At 35.2% G+C, this 22,171-nt stretch overlaps 1 protein-coding gene across 1 annotated transcript in view; it reads right to left on the bottom strand.

The window, feature by feature from the left end:
• Nucleotides 1–22,171, bottom strand: part of TMPRSS15 (transmembrane serine protease 15) — a 58,806-nt gene that overhangs the window by 10,700 nt on the left and 25,935 nt on the right. Inside the window, exons 12-20 of the mRNA XM_075140596.1 lie at nucleotides 21,664–21,813; nucleotides 19,231–19,333; nucleotides 18,593–18,743; nucleotides 17,214–17,355; nucleotides 12,322–12,411; nucleotides 10,887–11,012; nucleotides 10,282–10,413; nucleotides 7,716–7,826; nucleotides 4,901–5,033 (exon numbers count right to left, since the gene is read on the bottom strand). Coding sequence (XP_074996697.1) covers nucleotides 4,901–5,033; nucleotides 7,716–7,826; nucleotides 10,282–10,413; nucleotides 10,887–11,012; nucleotides 12,322–12,411; nucleotides 17,214–17,355; nucleotides 18,593–18,743; nucleotides 19,231–19,333; nucleotides 21,664–21,813 — 1,138 coding nt within the window. The remainder of the gene's footprint in view (nucleotides 1–4,900; nucleotides 5,034–7,715; nucleotides 7,827–10,281; nucleotides 10,414–10,886; nucleotides 11,013–12,321; nucleotides 12,412–17,213; nucleotides 17,356–18,592; nucleotides 18,744–19,230; nucleotides 19,334–21,663; nucleotides 21,814–22,171) is intronic.

Here is a 22,171-nt window from a genome sequence, read left to right on the forward strand (position 1 = left end):
CCATTTGTGCAGGTTTAATACAGGGGGAGCACCTGTATATCAAGGAAGTACCATCCCTTCTCTTCAAGTGCAGTAAATTTCATTTTCCTGGGAAGTATGAAGTCTAAAATCTGCCTGCAAATCTGCTGTGTACGGAGAGTAAGACTAGGCATAGCAGAAAGGAGGTGTTGAATAGCCACTGGGAGAGCTGTACAACCCACCCTACTGAAAAAGTCATTACTGCAGCATTTCTCAACCTGGCAATGACAAAGCCCACTTAATTCTGTCCATAGATATATATAGAGCCTAGCGTACAGACCTTTTTCAATATAAAACACTAGTATACTAATACGTACTTCAGGGATTCCCCCAGAAGCCCGACTTGACTTTTTAGACGGTCCAGGGGAGTGCCAACCCAGGTAGGTAGAATCAAATTCTACAATGAGGAACTTCACTGAGACCAGTCTAATCACTGAGCTACGATAAGTGCAAATGTGTGTAAAAGTCACTAAGTTTTTTCTTGAGAAAGTTAGTGAGCAGGAGCTTTTACCAATGTAAAAAATGAACATGCTTACCAAGTTTAGAGTATGTACATTTATGAATATTACTGGCTTACATTTTCCATGGCACATTATACCAGGAAACTTCAATTGAATGCATATGTGTTTTACTAGATTACTGTAACAGACCCTGTAATAGGGCAAACACTATAAACCTTCCAAGTCAAAGCTTCCACCAACCTCATAATACTTGTGAAGATCTCTCATCTCACCTCAGCATCTTTCTTCGTCTTTTTCAGCAGAGTCTGAGCAAACTATTTCCCACTCTTCTGCTTCTTTTTTTTTTTATAAATGCTGAAATTTCTGGATTACAGTTTGGAACTTCTCTGAGCTTCTCTGTAACCACAGGGGCTTTATCAAGCTTCCCCAGCTTTTTGAAATAAAATCTAAGCCCTTTTTTTGAGAAAACCTTTGATAATTTCATTTTGTTTCTTACTGCACTGAAGCACACACAACTGGAAATCTCTAAGCTTTATGAGTGACCGCAAAAATCAATCTGCTACTATTTTAATTAACTTATTGGTAAATGGTGAGGGTTAAGCATTTCTGTAAGTATAAGAAATCATACACTTTTCCTGGAGATACTCAGACCTGTTCTGCAGGTCTAGAAACGCAGCGTCACAGCTCTTTAACTTCTGTTAATGAAAATGATCTTTTAGAAATCTTGCAGGTTGCGACAAAAATGGCCTTTAAGAGGCTAACCTAGGTGTTACGTGTACCTCATTCCATTCAACATGCTCACAAGGCAAAACTTACAGAAAACTTAGAGAATAGTCTTAGAATTTTCTTACACACGGATGTACAGATATATCTCTGCAGTAAATTCCTCAGATATTATTGGTCCTCATGTACCTAAATACTCTATGGATCACTATGATACCAGTCTCTAACTCGGTCTCAGATGTGCTCAGTAACAATAAGCAGTAGCAAATGTTGGGAAAGATTCAGATGATGTAGTACCATGCTGAAAAAAATACTCAGAATAAGGATAGAAGTGCAATTGTCTGATAGCTACAATTATTTTTCCTGTTTAAAAAAAACCAATGCATTTCTTATTTGAAGAAGATATGTTCACACCTTTTGTAATTCATTGTTTAGTTCTCAGGCTGTGGGATGTTTGCAGTTTGTTTAATTTGTGTTTGAGACACAGGGCAGTGTTTCTGTTTCATCTGCTGATTTTCTGAGAGTTAGAAAAACAAACAATGAAGAATAGTACCAAATTACAAATAGCGAACACTTTCTTTGGCATAAAAAAGCTTTGTTCACATGTAGATTCATATGAAGCGCTACTGTTTTCTAAATGCTTGCATGCACATAATTTTTTATATGAAAATTTGAAAATGATAAATAAAAGTAACTTCTCTATACTTTCTGGATTTGAAATAAAGCTTCTTAAGCAATGGGTTTAAGCCAAGCTTACTAACAGTGTCTGTTCCTAAGTGAAGCTGTGGACCTACAAATCCAAAAAAATCATTGAGACTCCTCCTGTGGCTTTCAGGTCAAAGTGCACATTATTACTCAGTGACAACTGACATGAAATTAAGTCTATCACCAAATTATTAGGACTGTCCTAATTCTTGTCCTCAGTGCTGCAAACAATGCTGCAGAGCCTGAACACACCAAGAACCAGGTTCTTTCCTACATCCAGCACGTGACTCTCATTGGCTCTACTGCAGAGTAAGATCATGCTGTCTGTTTATTATCCTAATTTATCCATCAGAATAACATTTTTTTGTGTATAAATTTTGGGGGATCATTTCCACTCCTTTCAGGCCATATGTTAGATCCTCAGCACACTGGAGAACCTGGGTCTGACAGCCAAAGACAGGATTTTCTGAGGTGTCCCAAGGAGCTAGGCATATAGCTACTACTGACCATTCATAAGTGGGGAGGATGAAAACCTAATTGACCTGGAAATCTCAAACAAGACGTTGTATTCCAATGAACTCATTTCCTTCTCAAGAATTTTGTGAGTTCATGAAGAAAATAGACTGCAGGGTTAAGAGCAAGTCTAAACTCTCAGTCCTTGTTGGACTTTTGGGTATGGCAAAATTGCAAGGTCTACCCCCATTCCTGGGTACAATTCAGTAAAGACCCAGCTGGCTCTGCTCCCCGAGAAACAAGCATGTTTCACACCAGACCAGCAGAATGGTGAAAAGCTCAGTGTATGATTTTGTTGATTCAAGGAAAAGCGATGCTAACAATACTCAGATTTTAAAAGTGTTGTCAGATCCACACAGTTACAAGTGCAAGCTGAGCAAAGGATCTTGTTCAGGTTTCTCAAGAGCATCAATCTGTGCACCTTGCACTCCAGACTCATTAAGAATATTTGTAAATAATTTACCTAAGCTATATTTTGTAGATGAACACATAGGCATGCCTCCAGATTTGTTTCCTGTTTGGCACATATCACAAATGCGGCAGTCACATATTTGAAAAGTGGAGGAAAGGGATTCTCATGTGTGATTTATTAGAATCTGTGTGGAACGTTGCACTTTCTAGCCCAGCTACATAAATAATCAGGACATGCTACAGGACTGCTATCATTTCAGTCCTTTTCATAAATTAAACAGTAAATGACACTAGCAAACGTATAAGCAATTAACAGCAAAAGTAAATTGTCCTAGATGAACCTTAGCCTCTTTCTCTAATAAAGCATGATTCTAGGTAATTATTCAGTATAGGAGCATGAGCTGTAGCCTACTCAAGACCTGTTACTACAAACATCCATTTAGTAACAAATATGGTGCCACTTATTAACGAATATGCTGCTACTGGGGGATTCATGGAAGGCAGAAATAGTGTGATGCTTACATGTATATCTATGAGAATTTTATCCTATTCTGTAGGATCAGTAACAGCAGTAGCACCCAGGATACAAGAATGTGATGTAATTTACGTTTAAAAATAGTTTTTCTTGAAAATGGGAATATGTAATAAAGTGAGAAATGGAATTAAAAAGAAGTAACTAGGAAACTTAATAGGAATTTTTTTAGCAAGTATATCTGACTAGTTTATAGACACAAACTGAAACATTGCCACAGAATGTTATGGAGACAAAAGCATAAGTAATTTTTAAAAGGTAATAGAAAGTGCCATGGAAGACAAAGTTCACTGAAGCCTGTCAAATATAAAAATGTAAATCAAACCAACAGACCACAAAATGACTAGTGTCCAGAAGTTATAGAGGGAAAGGAGGTGGGGGAGGGGGAGAACGAATCAGAGGAAGAAGGCTACTGGCCACTGTAAAGGACAAGGTATTTGACTAGAAGAACATTTAGTCATAGTTTGTATGTTCTTATATGCATGCGTAAATGAGATAACTACATCCATAAATTACAATCAGGTTTTGTGCATGCAGGTATCTGATATTTACATAAATGCAGTACCTCCCCAAAGGGAAAAAAGTAAAAAAAACCAAACCAGCACACATTCAACCAATGATTAAGAATATTTTCAAATAACACTTGGATATATTTCTAAGTCCTCCTAACTCTGTGATTTCTGCAATGAATTTATCAGAAGGGCATTTGCAGGCATCCTACTTTGGTCAGAGACCAACATAATGAATTGCAAGCTTAGAATTTAATTTGATTATTACTTGGATGAGTGACATTCCCTAGAAACCTCAGCGCTGTAGGAAAGCTATTTATTATTCAGTGGATGGCGGTGAAGTTGCATACAGTGTAAGTCAGTCCAGAATTTAGGCCATAAATTTTACCACAGATGATTGAAAAATACAACACTTCTGCACTCAACCGTCCCCACCTTTTCCCTGGAAATTCTGCTGAACAGTGACTGAAGCCAAATCTATTTTTTCAGTCATATACTTCCCTCCTCCCTCCCCCGTCTAAGTATACCTCAAGAGAAATAGTTTCCTCTCCCAACAGCTCAGGTCTAATGGTAGGTATGAAATGTACTGTGAGCCCAATAGCAGAATACCCAAGTGATTATCTTGAATTTATTTGAAATGAACATTAGTATGATAGCAGAGCAGCCCAGGCTGCTGTTTGCTCCAGCTTTACTCTTGAGCCATCCTCATAAACGTGAAGACGTAAATGATGACATAAAGCGATAAAAGACTAATACCTCCACATCAGTCTCCCAATATTCTCCAATACGTATCCTCATGCCTAATCTGTCATATTCAGAGTCATCAATCCTGTAACGAATGCCATCAAAACAGGGTTTGCAACACTTACAAATTTGTTGGCATGCCAAGCACTTCACTTGCCACAGAAAAATACATTTGCCCTTTTTTGGATGGTAAAGGCATCAGCAAAATGATGAAGAAAACACCACTGTACAGACTCAACAAACCTGCAAACAAGTTACAAGGACAGTGAATATTTTTCACTCACCCTAACCCCAGCAGCTGGCAAACACTGTCTGAAATCTGTTCATTCCAATCATCTGCACATGCCAGGTGCCACGTCTTCCCAATCCTGGCCTGTACCAGCCCTTCAGTGCTTCGAGAACCATTAAGCAATCTCACTGTAGACCAAAATGGACAGAAGCATTTCAGATAGGTGGTAAACCACCCCCCTCCCCCAAGCAAACAGAAATGGAATATAAACAGATTTATTATTGCCAGCAAAGAACAAAAAAAATTAAAATACATTACAGTGGTAATAAACCCAGCATCTCCAGGATGTTGTGTTCCCACAGGAAGGAAATGTTATTGTTATCTCCTTCTATATTTCTGCCACAGGAGAGTTTCATACCCTGTATTTTGCAAATGTCTCGCAAATAGACAATAAACAGTACATTTTCCATCAACTCTAACCAATGTTTTTTCTTAGCCAGCATTATGTAATTTCCAGATACTGTGTGAAGCTTTAGCTACACGATGCTCAGTAACACTGATTGGAAATAAGGTTAAAACCAAGGTAACAGAAAAATTGGATTTTCCAGTTCCAATTGCTATGAGAATTTTCAGTGTTTTCATTGCAGCTTTAGTTAAAATACATACACATAAATAATAAAAGCTCCCTGAAAACAAATCTTTCTATCATCAAAACTTTTCCCAACACAAAATATTCAGAACAAAAATTCAGAAACTCCTTAAGTATTTGGTGAAAAATCTTATGCTATTGGCATAATGACTAAGGAAGCTGGACCATAAGATTTAAGAAGGCCAACAGAATCCCATATATGTCTCAGAACCTACAGCTGCATTTCAGACAGATGACAGTTATTGCCAGCATGAAGTAGGGAAAAACATACAATGCATTTGAAATTTACTGGTTGCCAAAATAATTAAAAAAAAAAATCTTAATTGTCCAGAAAACCTTTTTCCATGAAAATATTTCCATAAAAAAGTGTTCCCACTATAGTAAAAAAAAATATTAGATTTTTAGGAATGCCACTTTGACACCCAGAATGCATGAATGAAAGAAGTGATATACAGTGACTAGTTAATGGTAAACATCAGTCATGAGAAATTTTTGAGCAGTCTTGAAAAAAAAAAAAAATCTCAGAATTATTTGCACTGTGAGATGTCTCCAAATTATTTCTGACACCTCTCCTCTCTTCTTCCTGAACTATAATTCTTTTTCCTTTCTCCTCATCAGATCCATGTCCTTTTCCAAATACATTGTTGGAAAGGAATAAGAGAGTCACTGAGAACTCAAAAAATGCTTAATTCAAATGTCATATATTATAGAATTCTGCAAAGAGATATCCTATGCCTTTTTTTTGCAGTCCCTATGAAGTTTCAGAAGCTGGAGTATTTGAAAATAACAGTTTGTCTATTTCAAATTGCCACTTCTGATAAGAAATTGGTTTCAGGAAAATGAGCAAGACTTTTGGACACTGAAAAGACTCAATGTGAGGATATCTAATTGAATTTTAATTTTAATTTAAGGCTTAGAATGATTTAGCCAATGTTTGGATTAAATGGGTATTTGGAAACAATTCTTCCAGTCCTTTAATGTGAGGTAATTTGTTTTGAAGGAGTAAACAATTTATGGCAAAATAAATCTTTGGGAAAATGTACATCATGTTAATGTAGGTGATGGTTACTTTGTTCAGATCTTCTTTAGCAATGGCTGGAATAACCCATTCAAGTCCTCTTTGCTTAAGAAGAAGCTGAAGTGACTTTTAGTCTACGCATTTTAAAGGAAGAATATGTTTGCAACAAAATAGCTAATTGCACTAATGCAAAGAGTGAATCCGTGCCTTCAGACATATGTATATGTATACATATATTTATATACGCCCTATATATGAATATATATATAATATGCATGTAAAAGACATTGAAATCAATGAGAACTGTCAGCACACATCCAAGGACATATCTGATCCTTAGCAGTCCTCTTTAAAACAAAGGAAGATGACGTTGTACTGAGCTTAGAAGCCCGCTTTTCCCTCTTCCGTTAGGGCTCCATAATAGATTGTCAGAACAACACTTTGTCAGAAACAGCAATTTAATTTCTGTGCTAGGCCCAACATGATTTTAACATCAGTTTTGCATTTAAATTATTGCGTAGAGAATGCTATTTCCATGTTGTGTGAAATGAAGCCGTATACTGTACACCTACATTTTGGAAAGAACGATTTTACCAGAGGACTAAGCAATAGCAGCTGTTGGTCTCCTTGTTGTAGGAACGTGCACATCCACTATGAGCAATGGATGCTGCTTTTGCAGCTGTGCCATCCCTTCACCCTGTGGCAGTGCCTCCACAAGATGGAGTCCAGGCAGGCTGGAGCGTGCCACGTGCTGTAGTTTGGCTTCACACCCACAAGACTATCTGGGAATTTCTATCAAGACGACTCTTATTCTCTACCCTACACTGCATAATTTATACTGCTGTGAAACTCAAATTAATTACAGCAAAAAGTGATGGAATTTGGGAATATGAAATGGATACAGAAGGAATGCATGTAATGAGTTTTCATTTAATTTTAAGGCCATTATAAGCAGCCACAGTTTTAAGCACAGAGGAACTTCCTACCTTTTCCAGAGATCTTCACCAGCTTACATACACTATCTCAGAAAAGTGACTTTGTTTTTTGAGCCCTGACAAACTAAATGAGATAGTGCTATGTAAATTGGCATGGCCTACATGCAGCTGCAGTAGTTTATGATAGCTGAGGTTTTGTGGCTGTTTTGCTAGGTAATTCCTACCAAAGGTGCATGCATTCCTTCTCTTTCTATGAAGGAAACCTTACTGCACTTTGCCTCATCAGAGCCATCTTCACACTGAGGTAGGTTGTCACAAAGGTTATGCAACGGTATGCAGTCCCCGCTACCACACTGATGCTCGTCAATTGCACAAGCTCCTGAAAGAAAATAGGAAAGGAAAATTAATCCGTAATTACGAGGAAGGTTGATGTTCACTGGAGATCATACAGTTCACCCGAAAGAAAAATTGAGTGGATAGTATGCAGAACCGTTGATTTCCTTTTCTTTCCTTTCCTATCTATCTCTTTTTCAAAATAAAGATTATTTTCAGATAAAGAGAAGCTAATTAAGAATAAAATCTATGGTATTATACCTTGTAGTTTCTGCTATAGTTAGCATTGCTCAGTTACTAGTGTATTTCTATTACATGTAATAAACTTTGGAGGGATGAGAAAAGTAAAATCCTGGTCAAATCCTCTCAAAAGTGACTAACGATTTCAAGTTCCAGATGTTCAGCACTTTCACAAAAGTTTAGAGACCTTAAAGTATGTCAAGTCAAACATACAAGTAAAAAGGCATTGAAAGCCAAGAGCCTCCTTTCAAAACCTGTCTGGGAGGAAAGGTGGAAGAGACAAAAGTAACAGAAATGAATGAGGAAAGCATTCACAAAAGTAGGATTAAGCTACTTCAGTATCAGTTATGTAACAAAAGCAGATCAGAGAGAGAGTAAATATAAAGTTATAATTCTTTCTATGGCCAAAGTGGCCATAATGGCACCATTCTATATATTTACAGGAAATACAGAGTCATAAATTTAAATTTTATTGAAAAATTGTTTATTTTCTTTATTTTACCTTCCTGGACTTACTGACTGAAACTTTTAATTATCTAGAAGTTTTATTTAAGGCAAGATAATTGCTTTGCTTCTGAATTTTTAATATTCGTATAAAATGATTCATTCATCAGTCAGTATGACCTGTTGTACAATATGGAAGCAAAAGAATATGGTTTATAAAAGGTCTGATCCAGATTTTCCCACCTTCAGTGGCCATAGCTGATGCCAGATTTTCCGTAGAACTTAGTTCTCACTTAGACAGGTTTTTTATTATATTGCATACTGCCAGAAAGTATTTCTTTTCAAATTATGCTTCCTTTTCAAAAACTCAATATTTCATGGAAAAATAAAATACAAAGAAAAATCTGCTTTTCTTGTCAAATTAATTGATTTACTGTCAATCCTTTTATTCTTGGACTAGCATGCTAGTGATATTAGTCTCTGTCCTTTGGCTGCAAAGATCATGAATAAGCATAATTCTTTTGCAAATGGAACCTTTTTAATGTATTTAACCAGAACTGGCAATGGCCAGTTTGAGAACTCTGTCTTGCTAAGCCTCATTTTTATTTTACAACAAAATATGGGCAAAGCTGGCTCATCACAGATGCTGAACCAGCTAAAAAAAAGGCATAGTGTTGTTGGACTGAACAAATGTGATAGAGAAAGCAGAACAAGAAGCAGCAAAATGGTCATATTTCCATATAAACCTACCTCTCAGTCTTGTACAACTGGACTAAATGGAGTTGATTTTACAAAGGTAAATCAATGCTTAAGATTTTTTTAAAGATTAAGAAAATTAATATTATTATTACTGTAAAAAAGCTGCAGCTACCTAAACATGCTGGGAGACACTTGCTTTTTATGGAATTTAAAATAAGAAATATTTTTATTATGATATTTAAAGTAAGATTCTTCTTGACTTTCTGCCCATGCAAATGAGTGGTACTTCACACATCTCTGAATACATACTGCTTTTTCTTTCTCTTTTTTTCTGCTGTCAGACTTCCACAGTAATACAAAGTCTCTAATTAATTTTGTCAAGATGTGGCCAAGAGTTAGTGTAAGTATTTGTCCTGGTAAACATATTGCTGTTCCATGTACTTTAGCATTTGGCTCCATTTTGCGTGTTTTTGGAGAGCTGATTGCTGAATTACTTATATGAGTGACAAGTCTAACTTCAGTTCCCAACAAAAGCAGGAGTCTTTCAGAAGGGTATTCACTGGGACCAGAAACAGTGCTGCCCAAATATTTAAAAGAGTAACTCTTCCCAGATTCTTCACATGCTAAGGACCAAATTTTTAAAGATGCAAGAAGGACTGTATTGCAAACATTAGTCAAAGTTACCATATACGTTTTTCTCTTCTAGTAGATGTGATCGATAACAAATATTTTACAAATGCATTTAAACACATATTAATGACACCCTCAAATGAGTCACTAAGTGATGTTCTTTTCTGGGGCTTTTATAGGGAATAGTTTGTATTTGCCCTCTTAACATTTGAGTAGTTTTTGGTCAAAATACTGATTCAATTTTTCATATAATATCACACCAGTTGCAGATGGTACAGACATTGATCCAATTACACTAAAGCAACAAAAATGTCACTTATCATGCTAGAAAACATAAAGTACAGATGGGTAACTGCTAGGCTTTTTCTCTTTAACTTTTTCATATTTCCATTGATCAAGGGCTCAGATTTACCTTCCACTCTCCACTTTTTCTCAAATGTTTTTGGCCAGTGGTATAACCTCTTAAATACAAGGGTTTGTATGCTTACCTAGGTGGTAGCCAGTAGTAAAGTTTGCAAGAAATCCCTTCTTTGTTGCAGACTTGTCCGTAAGGAGGATTACTGTCATCTCGTTTGTTGTAGAGAAGACATCTGGCAAGGGGTCTTGTCCTGTATAGACAGCTATTCTCCAGGAGAACATGAATACCTTTAAGCTATTTTGTTCTTATGTATTTCAAAATGTTTTAGATTCAAAAGCAAATACTGCTACCACATGAATACAGTTATTCCCCCAAACCTAACTGCTATCAAACTGCAATGATCAAAGCTCAACCCCAAATTTGACACATCAATATAGAAAAATAAAGTTCAACTAAGAGATTATGCTTCTGTTTGTCCACATACATGAGTAGTCTTATTTATAGAGAAGTTAATTTCATCTGGATTGCACAGAAAGCTGAGTGTGCGCAAACATTTGGGAAATGTGATGTCACAAACAGTATGCTTTCTCAAGTTTTCCTTCTAATTTCTGAGATCAAAAAATGTGAAAAAATGTAGAATGAAATAAGAGAAAATTAATTTCCTTTATATGATATCCATCAGTTTGCTTCAGCTGTTTGATTACATTCATTTTAGTACCCAATGCTGTTACTTGCCCAAAAGTAAGGAATTTGGTCCTCTGCCGTCTCTGACTTCAACTACATCATGAATATTTTCCAGATCAAAAACCTGAAAATGAAGTTGAATGTTTTTTCCCTTTTCAGCATTTAAGTACCACACACCTAGAAAATAATGAAACACACACAAAAATCACCTTTTCTGTTGTTACATTTACTGTGTCATTTTCATGTTGAAGGATTTAGGGGGAAAAAAAAATCTCTGCTAAACTATTAAGAATCACCCAAGAGACTTAGAAGTCTAAATCTTATCTTTAAAAGCAACTTAGCTGTCAAGATCCAAAATTCAATTGACTCTCGTTATCTAAATCACTTTTCAAAACTGGATTTAGGCTCCTAAGACATACACACATGTATTTTTTATCATTCATGACAACTGTTAGTTTCCCTAAAGTAACAAAGTTGATTCTTTTGTAACTGTGAAAATGTGACAAATAGTCTTATTTGAGTCTTATTTGATAGTAAGATAATTTCTATAATCAGTCACAGAAGCCTGTCTTTCAAGTTAGATGTCTTTCAAGTTAGATGTCTTTTTAGAGAAGTATTTGCTTCTGTTTAGCCTATGCTTTATCATATTTAATCTATATAAGTGTGGATACTATGGAAATCTTGTAAAGAAAGTAAGAAAAAACAACGAGGTTTTAATCTGTTCATGGAATGAAAAGTACTTTCTCACTAGTAGGAATCTCATTTGGGAACTTGTGAAATTAATACCTGGAAATGAGAGTTATATCTCAAGTGGGATGGAAACACAAAATTACAACTCTTGTGATTAGCATCCCAAAACAATTCTCCAGTTAAAAGTGAAGTAATAAATAATTAAAGTTTCATTAAGAAGCAATGACAAAGTTATCTTTCTTGCTTCATCCATCAGCAGCACACAGTGGACCACCTTGAAACATTTTTGCTTTTGCCAGCTGTAGCTTAATCTAAAACAAGTAACATCAGTAGAATAACGATGTCTTTTCACTAGTATGTTAAGAAACATTCAGTAAAGAGAGGATCCCTTGAAAAATGCATACACGTATTCTTTGCCTCTAGAAAAGGTTAACTATTTAACAGAAGAGATGATAATATTAACCTGGCAAATACATTGAGGTGTAATGGTAAAATGGGGACTTTCAGCACCTTGTCTGTTGTTGCATTGACATAAAGATATTTGACATAATAGGCATGATGGAATTGGCCTGTTTGAACTCTTTCCAAGGAATTATGCTTATCTTCATCACTTTTTAATCAACCGGCCCATGATTCCTTAGCTTCTGCTAAGTGTCATATAGACGTCAGTTAAAAGATCCCACTATATAGCTTAGATCTTTTTTGCTTGACAGCATCTGATTTGGGAAAGCAGATTTAGTATCTCTACTTTTATATGGCTAAACTTTTCCTGAAGACTTGGAGAAGAATGACTTACAAAAAGCTTGATTAGGGTAATTGTTAGGAAAGTTTTCAGAGCTCAATGTACTGTTTGGCTCCCAGAGTTCAACCGGCCCTCCACAGTCAGCTGAAAAAGAAAATATTTCAAAAAACATAATTAACTTATTGTCTTACTTTTGCAATCTGTTGTAAAAAAATAATTTGGAAAAAGTAATTTTATGAAGAGGATATTCAAGCTAACTTAATCACTGTAAGGGTTCAGTTACGGTGCCATTGAACAATGAGTTGTGAGAAGCCAACACTCCAGTAAGGACACAGAGCACTGAGGAAACAAGGTGTGTAAGAAATTCACTGTCCTTATTAGTTACAGTGTCTAAGTCAGACCTGCTGACACATACAATCAATGCCATAGTGTAATCTACAGTTATAGTTCATATAATGCTGTTTGTGAAGTGCTCATGCCCAGGTGCACAACTGTATTCATGATGGTGATGTGAGAAGTCTTCCCCATGTAGTCAGGGGGCGGACACAGTCTGTCCTTCATTTGGTGATTATTGCTCTGCAAGCTGTGCACATGACAGAAAATATGAAGAAAAGAATGTAATACAGTCAACTGTAAAATTTACTAGTACATTAATAGAAAAGCTAGAAAATGTCAAAGAAAAGAGGAAAGTTCCCCCCTCCAAATATAACCTATTTATGCACTTAGTTTGTATGCCTTGCTTATTATCTGATTGATCTTCTTGCAGCATTAGCAGAGACACTCAAGTATAAAGCCCATTTTGTTGTCTAGCAAATAAACTTTATAGCCAAAAAATCCTTATACTGTCATCTCAATTTCATTAGGACCCTAAAAACTTTTACACAAACCTTGTAAATGGTAAAAGTAGCTATTTGCTTTTTCCTTGAAACAACTGCTCCAATAAGAAAGGTCTTTATCATAAACATGTATATGCACTTATATAAAAAAAGGAATAAAATTTATTTAAAAGCAAATATTGTAGATATGTATATACACACATACACGCACTCACACACATAGACATAGCTAACTGTGCTTTATATACTCAATATTCTCTTTCAATATATAGTTTAGATGATGGTTTACATCTGAAATATATCAGCTTCACATTCCAAAACTTTACTTCATACTGAGAAATATTATTTATTTTCATTTCAGCTGTCCCATCAGAATGAACTTTGGAGTTTTCCCACTTCTGTTGTTTGCAATTATTTTATTCAAAAATAAACAGTACTTCTCCACCTGCTTCAGGAAATAGAAGTTAAGGCAGAAGAAATCTACCTTTTTTATTTTGTTTTGTTATTGTTTTATTCTTTGAATTAAAATTGATTTTTTTAACTTTCAGACTTTGGCTAAACTTTAACACTCTTCCCCCCCACCCCCCCCCTTACGGCTCAAATTTTGCGTTTCACTATGTCTGTCAGTATTGCATACTCTGAGCCACTTGGTTGGGGACTGCATAATCTACAAGTCCTACTGAGTTTGCCCATTGAATCCTACTGGGAGGAAGCTCCACTAAATACAAGAAAGATTTGAACTTTCTCACGACATCCATTTTATAGAACTTTCTATTTCACCGAATCAATCCTGGCAAGAAAAGCCCAACTCTCTGAAAGGAAAAGGAACTGTTAACAATCACACGCTGACTAACAAGGATATTATGTTTCAGCCGTATAGCTCACAACAGGGACTACTTTCTGTAAATACCATTAACAACAAATAAAGATTACATTGGCTTTTTTTATGGAATATTACTGCACGTACAAACAGACACACAACTATTGTAAAGCTGCATGAAGAATATATGATTTTTAGCCAGTATCTGATGATATGAGCAGAGAAAAAAGAACTTTCTTAATAGCAGAATAGGGGCAACTTATGATGAAATGTGATCTGGTGTTGACTACATGTAAGGCACATTAGTAATGATCTTCTTTCTCTTACATGGAAAAATGATAGAAGTAATTGATTTTACTCATGTCTGGAAAAAATGTTTTAAAAATTTCCAGTGATCTTTAAACACAAATTTATATGGAGTTATTCGTATAGCTGTCACTCGTTAGAGAATGAAATAGCAATCAGCACCAATAATCTTGGTCCTTTCATTGAGCATAATGGACGATTTTCTCAACACTGTAGAAAATGATATATGACCTATTCATAAAAAAATTCTTCTGTGCTTTGGCCAAAACTTTAATTTATATTGACATACACATCTTAAGTGTAGAATCTACACTGTAATTTCCACACGTTTGTTTGTGTTAAAAGACAGGTTATAAATGAATATGAAGATGAAAGCAATCTTTGTTTTAGATGAAAGTGTAAGCTGACAGTCTTGTGCAAAAGACAAAAGCAAATCCAGCTTTCCTATCCCACCACCAAAATTTTTTTTTGAATTTTCATTGAGCTTTTGTGGCACTGTGAATGATGCCAGTGCCTCTTACTGAAGCTCTAAGTCTAGCAAAAGAAATTGGCTCAGCTCAAATTCTTTCATCTCTTGTTTATAGACATGACATTTGTAGTGAAACTATTAGTGTTAGTAAGCTTGCACCACATCCATCAAAGTAATTTCATTCTTCTTTGAAGATGATTGATAACATTCACTTTTTTTCAGCAGGTTACAAATAGTGTGTAAGTAGCATGCCTCAGCAAAGTTATACAAACAAGTTAGTTTTCCCCCAGCAGCAGCTTAGACTGTGCTTTTGTATCACATCGAAGGACAGTAGGGATCCTCTCTAATCTGTTTCATAAGGAGTTATATGCCAACTGACTACTTTCTTTTTCTGAATATTAAAACTTTATCACCATATTTTGGGTAGAGATCTGTAGTTTGAATGACATTTCTTTGGTGTTTTGACAGCAGCACTCAGCTACTATTTACCACAGGGTCATTCTACCACTAATCATTAGGCTGATGCTAACTTGTGAGGTGTGTTTACCTACAGCACCTGAAAGATGTTTGGAGGTGGCAGACACCAGCACCTTTCCACAGTATTACTTTAATGAAAACTGCAATCAAATTCCAAAACTCACGTTGGTAAATTATGACTGAAATTACTCGTTTTATTAAAATTCAATTTTGCTTACAGAGACATCTTGTTGAACTTTACCTCCTTATGTCTCAGGATGGAGCTTTAAAACGGAATTTTGCTCTTATATTTAGAAGGTTTTGTTTTCTTACCTTTTCCTGATGTAGTAGATTTAGAGGTGATAGATTTGATAGAATGACAATATTAGTACACAGTGCTTCAACATAAATACAATGCAAAGAGTCTTTTTCTATTATTTTAATTTTAGACCATTTTTATTTACTATATGCTGTCAAGAGAGCAACTAGCTGTGCTTTGTAAGTGGCAGTAAATCTAATAGGAGACCGTCCTGGAACATACTCTGTTTTAATGATTTGAATGCATCTGTGAATAGGTCTTTTGTAGAAATCTCTTTTTTCCCAAAAAGTTCATGCCTCTTTCACAATAAATTACAAAGCCCTATCAGACATTTTAATGATTTTTTTTTCCACAAGCTCTATTCATATTTGTACCAGTTTTTGCTTTGAATGTGTGTGGACCTGGTTAACATCATATGCAGTCTTTCTTCATTGTTTTACATACATTTTCCATATTTATAATGATGGCTACAGGTATTTTTTCATATTTTACTCAGTGAGATTCTTCTAACTAGCTCTGTGAAACTGGGATGTTTTGAGGAAGCTTAAATCTCTGTGCTTTCCTCCAAAAGACTCCGCAATATGATGGGTCTGGATCAAGCTGTACAACCTGTCTGAAGAAGTGCATAAGCACTATAGATAGAGACATTTCATGTTTCATTAACTTCTAGTTGACTTGGAGAAGATGGCAAAAATGTGCAAACAAAACCAACCCTCCTCCAGTTTCCCACTGAACCTGGGATTCAGAAGAGGTGCTAAGAAGATTGTGAGATGAAATGAGATGAGGCCTCATCAAGCAGGGAAAAAGCCCCATCCATTATTACTAGAGCAAGCATCTCTTCATCACTCCTGCTTTACCACAAGGAATAGAGTTAGCAAAGGCAAAATTGCAGAAATCAGGCTTAGGTTTTGACACATTCCATAATTTATGCAAATATTGAAACCTCTCATTAGATCAGGGAGTGGAAAGAGTCCTTTGGTTGGTTTTTTTTGTCTGCTCATTTCCTCCGAAACCAGAAAAACTGCTAACTCTCCTTCTGTCCTTTCTGTTTCCCTATTTAAATTTTTTTCAGAGCAAATATTGCTTTCTTTTTCCTTTTTAATATAATGAGATATAGTCGGAATAACAATATGGCCAAATGTATATTGGAAAGAACTCATTCATTGTGAGCCTTGTTCCGGATAATACCTCCATTTTGGGTATTAGATACTCACATAGATTGTGCTCCATTCTTAAACCATTCTGGCACTATTATAGATTCATTCCCCTAAATATGAGAGTTTTCAGTGTGCATGTGTTCTCAGAGCTTTGTGAATTTTTACTATTGAGACCTCTAGTGATATTCTTATGTGACATTGTCATTCTCTTATGCCCCCGCTACATTGCTTATAATTTCAAATATAGAAGTTATAATGTTCCTTCTCTTTCTTCTTCCTTCCCCTTCAGTGGCTTCCTTACTAATTAAAGCTTTTAGAGACAAATTCTGAATTCTTTAATTATCCTCCACTCTTCAAGTTTTGGAAGATACTGTACTGATAGCTTAAGCTGTGAATCTACCAGTTCTGTTGCTATCAATGGAGCCATGGGCAGGGAACATGATCCCTGGTATGTTATCCTGCAGATAATTTTAGAATGCTGAAAAGAGATTTTTATAAAACTGATGGTTGAAAATTCTGAATCACTCATACACAAAGGCAGTAATAGGAAATGGCAATCAACTGTAATTTAGTGTTTACTTACTAGGAACTGAAGGGGCAGTAGTAACAGTTGGAATCACAGTTGGCTCTGCATAAATACTTTCATTACACTTTCCCTTTGTCAGGCCAATGTCATCCAAGGCAATATCACTGGGACCACGCTTTTTAAAGGCATCAAAAATAACCTGAAGTTCACGAAAAAATTAGAATTTTAGAATTTAATGAAAAATTTTTCAGCTTCCTGTGCTGAACCATTCTGTCTTCCTTCTTGAATGCTCTTATTTCCACTGTAATCTACACTGGTGCTGCACTCAGAGGAGGGCATCAGGGGTGAGACCGGATTCCTTGCAAAATAAAACAGCACTATGCAAACCGAGTGGATCATTCTAAGGAATACAGGAACTTCTTCATATAAATAATGAACATGATTTAAAACTATTCAATAACTTTACTTTTTATATATAAATACATGTAGTTTTTGAAACACAAATTCTGTATCATTCGTCTCATCAGTCCAAAGTTCTCCTGATCTAATGGCAAATCTCCATGAAAAATTGAAGTTAATATCTCATTTGTTTGTTATTGTGCTTTAATATCCACATATTTAAAATGATCCTGCTACCAAGGAATTTGTGCTGCTGAAATACAGCTAGGTATAGCACTCTTCCTGACATCATGAAACACACATTTGCTGGAAATGTGGTGCAGCCAGGTCACAGATGCATTTACTTCCTCAGTGCATCTTTTTGGCAGTGCTTTTGCATCAATCAAAACTACTATAGCAGGACAAGCCATCCCAAATACCTATAAAAAGAAATTGTTTTCAATAGAAAGTTGCTGAAGGAATTGTCTAGCATAAGTCTCCTACTTTTGTTTACAGATAAGTCAGGTCAGTTGTTAACCATGTGGTGCCAAATACATGTCTGTCTGGAACACACTTTCAGTGAATTTTCTGTAATTAATTAGTGAAAATACTGCTTCAGAATCCAAAGTTACTTAATTTAAATCTTCTCATGGCTAAGTGCTTCATATCACACTCACTGTTGAGATTTTAAACTGCACATCAGATTTTGATAGGCTTTGAACACCCTTGTTCTGTGGAAAGCTCTCTTTCATGATAACATTTATTGTCCCATGACAATGTTAAGGTTTTCTGTTTTCTACAATAATAATAACACTTTAAATTCCAGAGTAGGGAAGTGTGTGGGGGTGTGTGACAATTCAAATGGAGAGTCCAAGCTTCTGCATGCTAACATTTATTTGATGGCATGCATTAGTAAATAGTACTAGATTTTATCTTGGGAGCTGTGGATCATTGGGTTCATTTGGCAGAAAACTCTGATATCAGTTTAGCTAAAAAATAAATTTTTAAATAATTTTTTTCTGAAATAAATTTTAGAAAGAACCACCAGTTTAACAAACCTTAAAATCAGATGTTTCATTTAAAGTTACTTGTCCATAATTCCAGTTGTTTCCATAGTTTCCTTCTTTCTGGAAAATGATCTTTTCCAAACCATGCTCATTACTTATGCTAACTCTTAGACGATAAACATTAGTACTGTACATGAAATACCTAGAGAGGCAAGAGCAATTTTGGTATTATTAGAACAAAGTGAAATTTCATGAAAAAATATCAAGCTTTTTATTTTATAAATGGTTTTATGGAATTAGGACTAATTTGCAGTGAGCATGAAAATAAAATGAATCGTATGTTTAGATTACCCCTGGAAGTTTTACTTGGTACTTTGCTATATTTTCTGCAGAGGCCTAGATAAGCTTCATGACAAAAAACATTTCAGGGATTCTTAATATCACTTCTGTATAGAAATGAATATTGGATGCAAGGTGAAAAAGAAAATAATACATTAAAGCTAACTGCAAGAATCAAACCTATAAAGAAGTCAAAGTTTCAGGCCTGGAGTCGAGACTGATCATGGAAATCCAAACAGAAGCAGGCTTATATTGCTGGCACACTGGCTTGGATTAATATTATATATGAAAGAAAGCTATTTGGTTTTATTCTTAAACAAAGTATATGTTTTGGAATTATGTAAGAATACCAAAAGCTTAGACAAGATGAATCTAAAGAGACCAAAGGCAAACTCAGAATCCGAACTCTCTCTTCTCCGAATCCAAGTCCTACCGGTGTTGAAATATAAAATCCTGAAAGATAATGAGCACATTTTAGTCAGTACAGAATTATGATTTTTTCTTTAATGAGAGTTTTTACATTAAAAATAATATCAATAATATCAAGCACAGATAGTTTTGCATCACTTGGAAGATTCCTGACACAATAAATGTGAATGATTATCCCAAGCTATATACATCAGTCAATGACATATTAAAATGAGTTTTTAAGCTTGTCAGACACTACTCAGAACTAGACATGAAATGGGAAACTAGTCCTTTTGAAGTCAGTGGGAGGTCTGCCTGTGAAAACAGTGATTCACCTGAGTGATTTCTACTTAGTTTATAAAAATGTCTTCCTGTTTGACATTGCTTGTGATTTTGCAGAAAAATTTCCTGACATTTTTATAATTTTTATCCATATAATAATGGGAAATACGGATTGCACGTTGAGGGGGGTGAGAGAATATTTTATAACAAGGTGAAGCATTATAAACAAGAAAAATACATTATCTGGAGAAATTGGGTTTTTAACTTTTTCTGAGTTAATTCCTTGCAGCTGGGAATCTGGACTTCTTGCTGCCATATGGAAATATAATGTGAGGCTACAGAAGCATTGTGATTTGTCACAAGAAAAGCAAAATTAGGCAGAGTTAAAAGTCCTAAATAAATTTCTTGCTTTATTGAAATCATGACTGTAATCTTAGATTTTATTCTATCTATCTATCTATCTAATAATACATATGCAAATATTATATTCATAGAATCTACAAATAAATACAAATATAATTCTATAATTTAAATTATATATACTATATTCTGTTATTTATCCTCCTAGATTAGCTAGCTTTTTCATGTGAGAGGTTAAAGTACCTGAAAATTAGTCTGAAATCTGAATCAGGCCTTTAATTTCCTGTGTTGACTTAGGAAGCATGCATTAAAATATACATGGTGTCTAGCTTTAAGAAAATAAGCATAGCATTCTTTTTCAGAAAATGTCTTCATATACTCAAAGTGACAGTTCTCTGTCTTTGTTTCATCAATTCTCTGAACATTCAGAATCAATTGTAGAGTATGTATTAAGTCCTTTGCTTTTCAAGAACAGCAAAACAAAAATACACTGTCTCACTGAATGTATGTAATAGCTAGATATTAATGATGCAGCTCACATTTTTACTCCAAACGCAGGTCATAGAAATTTGAATATTCAATATAATAGCAACATTACATATAACAACATTACATATGTCAGCTTAGATCTAGCAGAGCGAAACAGAGAGCACCTAAAATAAATTAGCATTTTCAAGAGAGCTAGAAATCATTGTCAAGTGTTTTATTAAACAAATTTTACGTTCCTTCATCTGATTTGTATTCTAGAAGTCAAGTGGGAAGCGTTCTGAAGATTGTTTAGAAAACGTGTATTTACTCAGAGAGAGGTGAATAATTTCTATCCAATAACATGTTGAATAATATTTTTTCTTTTCCTGGAAGTAACTTCTTCCTGAATAATTTGCAAATTTTCCAGCTATTTGTCACTGAATAAGTTCTGTATAAGTCTTGCATAGAATACATATAACCATTGCAAAATCCAAATTATGTTAATTAGTTTTATCTGGACTGACAAATCAGCTGAGAAAGAGATTGTTTGGTTTTCCTGTTGAAGCAGAAAAAACCTTTTGGAGTCTAGTTCTGGGATAAGCATTCATGATACACATTCAAAATCTGATTCCTATCAAGTATTGTCTTTTTAATTAAAACCCACATTTGATATGATCACTCTTCCAATTAAGTTGTTTTGCTATAGCAGTTGCTGGAGTGTTTGTGAGTTTTGCACAGGCATTAAAAATTAATGTGTTTGGTGTGTGATTCTAACTAGGGACACAGAGGTGTTCTATGTACCCTGCAGGTCAACTTTATGTTAAACCAAAATTATTCTGTGACAACCATGAGGATGTCACCAATAGATAGGGATGAAATACAAGTGATTTCCCTAAAATATAACTATACTTGTTTTTTCCTTAAGGTAAACATGCAGTTATTTGACCTATAGCACTGTTGCATAATAATAGAAATTCCTTTCCCTGATAAGGCACTTCGGCATATTAATAGCATTGAAACTTTTCAATACCTCATACTTTAATCACTTTATATATTCCTTTATTTCTTCTCTTAGTTTTGGTATATTTCCACAAGATGGCAATCAGTAGCATAAAATGTTTTGTCTGGTAGCCCTGACTCATTTTTATGGCAGAATAAAATTACATCCCAATAATACCATTATGAAGAATCCATAGTATAGTGGTATAACATAAGCTAAATCAAGCTTTTCCTTTAATCTGCAAGCAACTTGTATTTGATCTTACCTGATATGTTGCCAAATGTATGATCAAAATCAGGACCACTCATAAAGGGGAAGGTAGGGCCCTGAACTCTCTCCCAGTCTGAATCATCATCCAAATCTTGTACCCAGTAACAAAAGCCGTCTTCAAAAGTGCAATTGACTTTCTCATAATCTGTGAATAAGAACCTCTAGTAAATAAAAATGGCAGAGACGTTAAGTATTTTCTCAGAATTACATAAGAATGAGTGATGAAAATGTAAATTTTCAAATATGTTGGAAAACTGGAGCCCACGGTGACTCAATTTGGTCTTCTATGCAGTGCAACATAATTACTCAAATAAATGTGTCATTTGTACTTGTTAACAAAACACTATCGCTGAAGGTGGCCCTACGTGCTCTTGCACTCATTCATCAACCTTTTTTGATCCTTCACCAGTGATGTGGTGAGGGGCTGAGAGAGGACCCGTTGCATAGCTAACACCAAGGGCTAACCCTGCTCTTTTTCTCTTTTCTTTGCCAAGGCCTGGATT

The sequence above is a fragment of the Calonectris borealis genome, chromosome 1 (genome assembly GCF_964195595.1).
Source record: "Calonectris borealis chromosome 1, bCalBor7.hap1.2, whole genome shotgun sequence".
NCBI lineage: Eukaryota > Metazoa > Chordata > Aves > Procellariiformes > Procellariidae > Calonectris > Calonectris borealis.